This window comes from Gadus morhua, chromosome 20 (genome assembly GCF_902167405.1).
Source record: "Gadus morhua chromosome 20, gadMor3.0, whole genome shotgun sequence".
Taxonomy (NCBI): domain Eukaryota; kingdom Metazoa; phylum Chordata; class Actinopteri; order Gadiformes; family Gadidae; genus Gadus; species Gadus morhua.
In genome coordinates this window covers 3,091,926-3,102,439 of record NC_044067.1, presented here as the reverse complement: position 1 = coordinate 3,102,439, position 10,514 = coordinate 3,091,926, and the positions used below count along the sequence as shown (strand labels likewise).

At 46.3% G+C, this 10,514-nt stretch overlaps 1 protein-coding gene across 1 annotated transcript; it reads right to left on the bottom strand.

The window, feature by feature from the left end:
- Nucleotides 1-1,121: 1,121 nt before the first annotated feature.
- Nucleotides 1,122-10,254, bottom strand: LOC115533582 (caspase-8-like). Its single transcript, XM_030344144.1, has 3 exons — nucleotides 8,863-10,254; nucleotides 8,082-8,619; nucleotides 1,122-1,534 (listed from the first exon to the last, which is right to left on the bottom strand). The coding sequence occupies exons 1-3, from the start codon at nucleotides 8,963-8,965 to the stop codon at nucleotides 1,288-1,290; spliced, it is 888 nt and encodes a 295-aa protein (XP_030200004.1). The 5' UTR covers nucleotides 8,966-10,254; the 3' UTR covers nucleotides 1,122-1,287.
- Nucleotides 10,255-10,514: the final 260 nt, after the last annotated feature.

Sequence of the window (10,514 nt, the reverse complement as noted above, 5' to 3'; positions counted from 1 at the left end):
ATTATTATACTAATATATTATATTATATTAGTAATTTCTATAAGTATTATTATACTAATATATTATATTATATTAGTAATTTCTATAAGTATTATTATACTAATATATTATATTATATTAGTAATATGACATGGTTAATCAATGTATTTTTTGGCAGTACTATATTGTGTACATAGCTATTATATATTGTACGTAACGTATGGCCATATCAACCAGTTCTGGCATATAATTCCTATTTCCTTCTTATTCGTTTTCTTTCAGGACTTCGTTGAGTCCACTGCCACCAGCCCCCCCCACCTCTCCCTCATGCTCCTCCACCCCAGGCACCTCTTCCACCCCCCCAGACACCCCTTCCAAGAGGAGAGTGCCAGGGAGCAGGCGAGGCATGAGGAGAGCGAGGCAAAGTTGGCGGAATGGTGGAGAAGATGTGATCCTACACCATTCTCTCAAAAGCTGAGAGAGAGTGTGTGTGTGTGTATTTTTAGGTGTGCGTGTGTGTGTATTTTTAGATGCGTGTGTGTGTATTTTTAGATGTGTGGTTCAGTGTTTCTTATTTAAATAAAGTTTTTCTTCTAAAGTGTTCTTGTTCATAACCGATTATTATCTAAGGGTGCACTCACACTAGGCCATCTGTCCGTGGCCGTGGCCGTTTTAGCACCTAACCGTGCTCAAATCTGTCAGTGTGAGTGTGGCCAGTCTGGCCAGGCCGGGCCAATTTGGCCACTTGGGAGAGGTGTGCTGCTACGGCATGGGCCGCTACGGTACAGATGCTAATGAGCCGACACGCGCTACGCAACCTGAGCTGGATGACGTATAGTCAATGCGACGACCACGGACGACCTTAATACCACCTTTAACATGAAGCTAAGTGACATTCAAAATAAAGGTATATTACGAGGGACAAATAGTATTATTTATTTTTTAACACTTTATTTAAACATGCCAATTACAAAATATAAATACCATTTCAGGTTAAACATCTTTACAATGGGTCTTGCTCGTTGCCCGAGACAATGGCAGCCAGTCTGTCTCTTGTAACATTACCAGGGGTCTGGTTATCTGCTAGGGGGCACGGGGAGGCCATGATGACGTCACAGGGTAGGGTTGTCCCATTTGGCAGGGGATCGGTTAGGGGTAGCAATGAGGGGTAGCAATGAGCATGAGCAATGAGGGTTAGGGTTGAGATGTAGGGTTGAGACAGTGAGCAAAGAAACGGGATTGGGCCTAAGTATAGTGCCCTTGCCCTATATTGGGAACCTGATTGTTACACTCACATTTTGGAAAATTTTACAATATGGAACACCCTAAGTATTGAGCTATATAGTGCACAAGTTGACCAATTGGATTTGGAACTGAGCCCGGGGAGCTACTGGTGGGCAGACTGCGAGGAGGCTTTTCAGGGACTGGGAAGAACACACTCATCCGCAGAGTGTGGATAGGTTGGGGCATCTGTCTCATGTTGCTGCTGTTGGGGTCGGACATCTGGCTCACGTCGTTGTTCACCTCCGTCAGGATACTGAGTAAGTCTCTGTTACTGGGAAAGCAAAGAACACAAGTCCCAGTCAGTATGTGAACAGTTATAGGAATTTGTTTCCTCGTAGTCCGGAAGAGCCTAACTTTTACATTCAAACAGTATGAGGATAGAAATATAAAATGCAAAAACAACTGGATATATCACTATTAAATGATGGCACAAAGAAAATAATTATATACAAAATAAAAATCTAAGATGAAATGTGTAAAGCGTGCAACGGTTATGGAAAAATACATTTAAGCAATAGATCACGCCAGGCTGTGGTATGGGCTCATTATATCACTGTTAAGGGGCGTTGTCCGGCCCCGACGCGCAGCGGAGGGCCGGCGACCCCCTTCACAGTGGTATAATGAGCACATGCCACTGACTGAAGTGATCTATTGCTTTTATACAACGGTTACTGTTATGGCGAAACGAAAGTCATAGACACACTACATTTAAAAAGAAACCAAGAAAGTCAAAGTAGCCGTTTTAATAAAGAATACAAAAAAGTAGTCCCTCCTGGCTGCCGCTATGCATCGACGGTCGCTATGCAACACACTTTAGCATCCCTCCGAGAGAAGGCTCCGATAGAGCGGTTCGCCGGCAATTTATCCTATGGAGCAGTTCACTCGCCGTGTGCCTAAGCTTTCGTTAGTCTCTCCATCGCCTTGCTCACTCCCGGAGTAACAACATTTACACCCTCTCCATCATCCAACATATGTTTTACTCAGTGTCGGCGCTAAGGGGGGGCATTTAATAATAATAATAATAATACATTTAATTTAGAGGCGCCTTTCAAGACACCCAAGGTCACCTTACAGAGCATATAGTCATCATACATTTTTTAAAAAGCAAGACATTGTGGAAAAAATAAATAAATAAATAAATAAATAAACATAAGCAATAAGAAAAGAAAAAAAAGAAAGAAATCAAAACAGTGATCAGTTAGACGTTGTGTGCGAGTTTGAACAAGTGAGTTTTGAGTTGTGACTTGAAGGTTGAAATGGTGTCTGACTGTTTTATGTGTGGGGGGAGGGAGTTCCAGAGCCTGGGTGCTGAACAGCTGAATGACCGGGCACCCATTGAAGTGAGTCGTGATGTGGGGATACATAGTAGTCCAGCAGAGGTTGAGCGGAGGGAGCGGGAGGGAGTGTATTCTTGGAGGAGGTCGCAGAGATAACTGGGGGCTAGGTTGTGGAGAGCTTTGTAGGTGAGGAGTAGGGTTTTGTATTGGATGCGGTAGTGTACTGGGAGCCAGTGAAGTTGAATGAGGACAGGGGTGATGTGGTCAGATGATTTGGTGCGGGTGATGATCCGGGCGGCTGAGTTCTGAATGATCTGCAGTCTGTTGATAAGTTTGGTGGGGAGTCCGGTGAGGAGGGCGTTGCAGTAGTCTATGCGTGATGTGACAAATGAGTGAACTAGGATTTCAGCGCTGGATTGGGTCAGTGATGGGCGGAGTCTGGCGATGCTGCGGAGGTGGAAGAATGCAGTCCGGGTGATGTTGTGAATATGGGGTGCGAATGAGAGGGTGTTGTCCAGGATGACGCCGAGGCTCTTGACTTTGGAGGAGAAGGGTACTGGGAATCCATCGATAATTATGAGTGGAGCTGGGGTGTGTTGTGATTTAGTGAGGGTGGATTTGGATCCGATGAGCAGGGCCTCGGTCTTGTTTCCATTGAGTTTCAGGAAGTTCCTGCTCAACCAGCTCCGGATCTCTTCCAGGCACGTGATGAGGGAGGTGGGGGGGATGGCAGCGGTGGGTTTGGTGGAGATGTAGACCTGTGTGTCGTCAGCGTAGCAATGAAAATGGACCCCATGGTGACGGAGGAGTGTGCCCAGCGGGAGGAGGTAAGTGGTGAAGAGGAGTGGACCCAAGACTGACCCCTGGGGGACGCCCAGTGAGACACCTGAACACCCAGACTTGTGGTTGCTTAGTTGAACAAATTGTTGACGGCCGGTGAGGTAGGATGTAAACCAGGAGAGTGCAGCACCAGTGATCCCAATACCAGCTAGGCGGTCCAGGAGCAGAGGGTGGGAGATGGTGTCGAATGCTGCGCTGAGATCGAGGAGGATGAGAATGGTGAGTAATCCAGAGTCGGCTGCAAGGAGGAGGTCGTTGGTGATTTTGACTAGGGCTGTTTCAGTGCTGACGGAAGCCAGATTGGAACGGTTCGTGGAGATTGTTAGTGTCGAGGTGGGACTGTAGTTGTGCGGCAACCACCCTTTCAAGTGTTTTGGAGATGAAAGGGAGATTGGAGATGGGCCGGTAATGGTTAAGGTCAGTTGGGTCAGCACCAGGTTTTTTTAGGATGGGAGTGATGGCAGCCAGCTTGAGAGTGGGGGGTACAGTACCAGTAGTGAGGGAGGAGTTAATTATGTTGGTGATCATGGGGGAGATGGACGGAAGACATGCTTTGACAAGGGAGGTGGGAAGAGGATCGAGCTGACAGGTGGTGGTTTTGGCTTTGCGGATGAGTTCTGAAACGGTCTGTTCTGTTACTAGGGTGAAGTCAGAGAGGGAGCTGATGAGAGGTTGGCCAGAGGTGATCATCCAGGGCTGGTCATCAGAGGGGGTGCGAGATGAGGCCAGTTGTTGGTGAATGGTGTTGATTTTAGAGCTGAAGAAGTCAAGGAACGCAGTGCATTGGGTGGTGGAAATGTCTGGAGGGAGAGATTTAGGAGGCTGAAGTAAGTGGCTGACTGTTGAGAAGAGGACTCTGCTGTTGCCTGTACCAGTGTTGATGAGGTTGGAGTAGTATGAGGTTTTGGCAGTGGTGAGGGCATTCTTGTAGTGATGGAGGTGGTCCGAATACATTTGGCGGTGTACAGTGAGTTGAGTCTTACTGTAGAGTCGCTCCAGTCGACGACCAGTGGCTTTGAGCTGGCGCAGATGAGGAGTGAACCAGGGAGCAGTGTGGGTGAATGAGACTGAGCGGGTTTTCAGGGGGGCCAGGGTGGTGAGGGAGGAGGAGAGGCAGTTATTGTAGTGAGTCACCAGGTCAGTCAGGGAGGAAGCTGGGGGAGGGTTGGGGTAGGAGCTGATCATGGTGGAGAGGTCTGTGGTGTTGATAAGTTTGATGTTTCTGAAGGAGATGGTCCTTTGTTCCTTGGTTTTGTGTAGTTGGGTATGAATGTCAAAAAGTACAGCTTTGTGGTCGGAGATGGGGAAATCAATGACATCAAGGTTAGTGGGAGTGATGTCAGTGCAGCAGATTAAATCCAGAATGTGACCTTTGTTATGGGTTGGGAGGTTGACATGTTGTGTGATGCCAAGACAGTCCAGAAGTGATGTGAAGTCATTAGCAAAAGTACAGGATGGGTTGTCAATGTGGATGTTGAAATCACCAAGGAGGATAACAGAGGGGGACATTGCACATACAGATGTAAGTAGTGATGAGAATTCATTGAGGAAAACGACGGAGGGTTTTGGTGGTCTGTAAATGGTGACAATGATAGTGGGTTTGGGGCCTGAGAGTTTTACAGCTAGACATTCAAAGGAGGAATGAAGGGGGACTGTGACAGTGGTGACTTTGATGTTATCACGATGGAGGAGAGCAAGGCCACCCCCCCTCCCATTAACCCAGGGTTTACTAATAAACGAAAAACCTGGTGGGACAGCTTCATTTAGATGGGAGAAGTCATTTGGTTGTTGCCAGGTCTCAGTGAGGCAGAGAATATCTAGGCTCTGGTCAACAATAAAGTCATTTATCAAAAGGGCCTTATTACTGAGGGATCTGGTGTTCAGCAGACAGAGTTTCAGACAGGTGAGTGGAGTGTAGCAGGTTGCTTTGAGCAGAGGGGACAGTACACTGTGATTGACGGGACTGACCGTACGGGCTGTGCGAGGAGGGGGGCGGGGCCCAGTGGACCAGAAGGAGCGGATGTTTTTGTTGCTGGTGTGAGTGTACTGAAAATTCCGTCCAGAGCCTCGGTGGATGTATTTTGGTCGTTTGAGAATGTCATGGTGGGATGCAAGCTGAGGTGGTTGGGTCCTTGAGAAGGGGGCAGTGCCCCCCCTAGCGGTCATTAATGCCCCTCCTACCACAGGTCATTATTTTATTTATTTTCCCGATAATGACCGGCGTTCTATACATTATCCCTTATATTACACTGGTCTTCTTACTGCTGTGGAAATCGCAAGGTCCAGTTTTAGAACGCGGCAATTTAACTATTTCTCTTCAGCCAATCACAGCACAGAACAACTTGTACGTCACTGCCTTACTCTCCCCGTACCGTACTGTCCACTCCAGCATAAAAATATCCGATTGAAATATCCGATATCCGGAGAATGACAAAACACAGTAACTCTAGCCTACTCTCAAGCAAAATAAAAATAAAACTAATTGCAAACCTAACTAATTGCAAACCTAACTAATCTAACCTAACCTACGCAAATAATGCTGTTGCGGCTCTCAGCTGTGCCAGAGCGTTCACAGTTGCTAGGGAAACCACCTAGCGTCGCAGCCCGTTGCAGCGCGTTGCAGCCAGTGTGAACGGCCCAGTTTTAGAACGTCGCAGCCCGTCTCGTCGCAAGGAGTTGCGAGTTGCAAGCCGTTGCAAGCCGTATCTTTGGTCTGAACTGGGCTTAAAGCTTATATGTTGTCAGGGGTGGTTTTGATTATTGTGGAGGCTGTTCTCTAGGTTTATAAACAGTGCCAGGCCTACTTAATGTTTTTTTGGAGGTTCATAAACTGTTGATGTGAATAAACTATTTATGACATAGCAGAGGTGGTTAAACTTCATTTATTTGCGTTTAGCATCCACGACAGCCCTCCCCCTTTTTTTGCGTTAAAATATTTCACAAAAGGCAGTGCCCCCCCGCTGGCGACCCATGCCCCTCGAGTAGATCTGCTCTGGAGCCGACTCTGGTTTTACTTTGTAACTGTTTCTACTTCCAGGCGCGGAGTGATATGCAAACTTTCACAAAATGATCGGGCGTCATAGCAGTTATGTATACGCTCATTATACAACAGTTGGGAACCAATCAGATCGCTGGATTTAGGTCCCCCATTGTATAATTAGAAATGTATTTGTAGCGACAGCTTTCCAATAAAGGCCACTAAGATGATTACGTGGCCTCCATGCAGTTACGCCTCTTTCCAAACAAATCCAAGTCCAGATGTGAGTATAGTTTGAAAGTTTAATTTACTGAAAAGACGGACTAACAACTGGTGAATGGAAACTTGTAGATGGTAATGAAACCCAATAAATAAAGGCTAAAGGGGATGACAATGTCGAGGTTAACAATGATGACGACGACGGTAAACATAAAACATAAAAAAAACACCCTTTTTTTATTATTATTATATCAATATTAATTTAAACAAAAAATAAATAAATATAAAGAGAAAACTCGACTCTCTCTAGCTTTCAATTAAATCCTTTTACATTAGTTAGTTTTAATCCGACTTTTCTTTGAAAGGATGAACCTCAGTTTCGTGATTTAGACCTCACTTGACCTCACTCCCAGTGGTCGACAGTGCAGTGTTTATTTTCACCACTGGGATGCTGACAGCGTTTCCCGCCATTATTTTTTTCCTCTGGCGGCCCTCAGTAAAATTTTGGGTTCCTAAATTGGTCCTCAGCTGTCAAAACTTTGAGAACCACTGGCATAAAGTGTGCTACAAATTACAGCAAGAAGAATGCACAATGCCCCACCGACCCGACCCCTCCTTGCCTGATGCTCTGAACCACTTTTATGCCCGTTTTGAGGCCTCCAATAATATATATTATATATATTGTATATATATAATATACAATAATAACTCCCCTACCACCAAGCTTACATCCTCGCCAGGGGACTACACACTGAGTGTATCAGAGAGGGAGGTTGCACTCCTGCTACAACCACTACCAAAAGCCCAGACGGCCACCTGTCTCAATGACTGTAGACCTGTGGCTCTACTCACCCCAATAATCATGAAAACATTTGAGAGGGTGGTAATGTCACACATCAAGAACACCATTAACATCACATCCGACTGTCACCAGTACGCTTACAGGCAGAACCGTTCGACTGCTGATGCAGTTTCAGCCGTTATCCAACAAGCTTTCACACATCTGGAGAAGAGCACTTCATATGTGCGACTACTTTTTCTGGATTTTAGTTCTGCTTTCAATACAATCATTCCACAGACACTGATCAACAAGCTGTCAGCACTGTAACTCGCTCCGTCACTTTGCAATTGGATACTGGATTTCCTGACCCAGACCTCAGTCTGTTATGATTAACAACATCCTATCCTCACCCACCATCCTCAACATCGGCAGTCCTCATAGCTGTGTGCTCAGCCCTCTGCTGTACACTCTGCTTACTCATGACTGCAGAGCACACTACGGCAGTAATGTCAAAGTTAAGTTTGCAGATGACACTGTGATAGGACTTATCAACAATGGGGATGAGACGGCTTACAGGCAGGAAGTGAGGGTTCTGAAACTGTGGTGCGGGGAAAACAACCTGATCCTGAACACAAAGACGGAGGAGTTGATTGTGGACTTCCGCAGGAAGGGCCCTACCCCTCCCCCCTCTACAACAATGTCTAAACAGGAACGTTTCACTCACCGTGGAACCAAGAGTTTAAGTTTCTCGCACAAGGACTGGATGAACCAGGTGCCTTTCTTCCTGTCTCTGAGAGAGACACAGGAGGGAGTGGTAGCCATGGCGGTCAGGAAATCTGCCGAAATGGGTATCGACACAATCGCTGACGCAACGTCGCTGCGGATATCCCCAGAGCTGCTGGGTCCGTCGGTCTGGGCGGGGACCTCAGGGTTGACAGGTCCGTCGGCCGGGACAGGGACCGCCTGCTCCTCCTTGTTGCCCTGGCAGGCCTGGATGAAGAACAGCTTGGGCTTCCCTCTCAGGGAGCTGCATTGCTCCCCATCCACATACCGTTTGAGCTTCTCCAGCCGGACCACCCCCCCGTCCACCCCGTACACGCCGCCCTCCAGGCCGTGGCTCAGGACGACGCAAGCGAAGCAGTCCATCCTTCTGTGGTCCCTGCTGGCCAGCTCCTCCATGGAGGAGAGCATCTTGGCGCTGGTGGCGTCCTGCACCACCTCCACCTGGAAGCCCAGCCAGGTGAACACACACCTCAGGCTCTCTGAAGGACCAGTGGAACAGTGGAACACACACACACACACACACACTCACACACACACACACACACACACACACACACACACACACACACACACACACACACACACACACAGACACACAGACACAGACACAGACACACACACACACACACACACACACACACACACACACACACACACACACACAAATATAAATATCTGGACTGAGACTATATTACTATTGTATTATGATAGCATGGGCCTACCTTCATCCACTTCTGTCCCTGTTCGATTACTAAGTTTTGGAGAGGAACGGCTGAAATCGAAGTTGTTGACGATCAAGCAGTAGCCTCTCTGTGGACCCGACATGGGATATTTCTTGGCATCCAGATCCTAGAAACACAAAGCTGCGTGAGATGAGGGCGGCTCCATGTAACACAAAAATCGGAGGTCAAAATCGGATGGTAATGTTGTGTAACCGTTAAAGGAAGTTGTGGACCAGACTGAGGTTTTGGTTTCAGCGGTTCCGTTTTTATTTGTCTTGCATATGTGCAGGTACTCCAAAAATAAATCAGATCTCTGCATTTGACCCATGTAGCCTGGGGACCTCCGGGTGGTTAAGGGAGTTGGGCTTGCAAGGGGTGGGATATGACGTGGGGTCTGAGGTCGCGAGAGGCCGGATATGAAGCAGAATAAGTGCGGCAGCTGTCACTGTAGATGGGTATGGTTTGACAACAGATAGCGTGGAGGCAGAACTCATCGCGATCATCTTAAATGTTGCTGCAACATTGCATCATGTATTCCGTGGCATCCACAACATCTGACGCATCAATAAAGGATTGGAGCATGAGTCAGAGACAAATAGAAGAAACGACGAAGAAGAAAGGCGTCACGAGCACTGCGTTACTGAGAAAGACAGCGTTTTTTGCTGTTTTACCTGCATCGACGGCAGGGAAGCATTTGGAGAATCACGAGACCGAGCGGCGAAATGTTCTGGACCAATATTCTCGAGAATTTTTATAGCACTGGGACAGATTTAGTTGATTTTATGTGTTTAACTTAGCAAACAGGGAATGGAAGGCAGAGACCCTATAATGTTCAACTAACCGTTGTAAATAATAATAATAAAAAAATAATTTTCTATCTACTCGTGCAGCTGTGAACACATTGATTGTAATTTAATGTAGGCCTATGATGTGTACTTTTAGGGTTATAAGACCTATCCTTGAGAGTTCATCTAGGTGCAAAAAGACAATAAACCTGCATGGGACATGAGTTAGCAGCGTATACAGAAAGACATGTATGGCTGTGCCATCATGCACATATCTGCTTACTTCAACGAAGTGCTAAAAGGGCATGAACCTGCAATAAGCTTGATGGGTTGTAGTTAGCAGGTGTATAGACCCACAAAAAGACACAAATGACTCTGAAAAGCAGTGCCAACATGCAAATAGTAGGTAGATACATGTTAAACCAAATGAATAGCCTATCAAGTCAAGGTTAGGCTTGAATGTCATGTTAATGTTATGCTCTACGGGTGCTTCGTGCATGCCATGCGTGTGTGCAGTGACTGACTGTCAGGTTCATGCATGCAACCAATAAATGTCTGATAGACAAGGATCATACCATTAAGCAAGCAGCGAGGGGCGGGGATGCACGTTGCGAGCATCCCAACGAAAACAATGAAATGAAAACAATCGGCTACAGCAATTTATTGATATTAGAAAACGTAATTTTTTACTTTTGAATACTAATAGGATGTATTGAATAATTTAAGTGATATATAGGCATACACATACGAATCATAAATCAAAACGGTCTACGTTTGGCTGAATTATAAAAGGTATAAGTGGTAATATGAGGAGCCGTTTGGAAGCCGAAAGTTACCGAAATTTCCATCACTAAACTGAATTCCTCT

Coding starts and splice junctions, on each gene's coding strand:
- LOC115533582 (XM_030344144.1), bottom strand. CDS start 8,965: ATGTCGGGTCCACAGAGAGGCTACTGCTTGATCGTCAACAACTTCGAT. Junction 8,620..8,862: donor AGGGACAGAAGTGGATGAAG/GTAGGCCCATGC, acceptor CTGGTCCTTCAG/AGAGCCTGAGGTGTGTGTTC. Junction 1,535..8,081: donor CTTAAACTCTTGGTTCCACG/GTGAGTGAAACG, acceptor TTGCTTTCCCAG/TAACAGAGACTTACTCAGTA.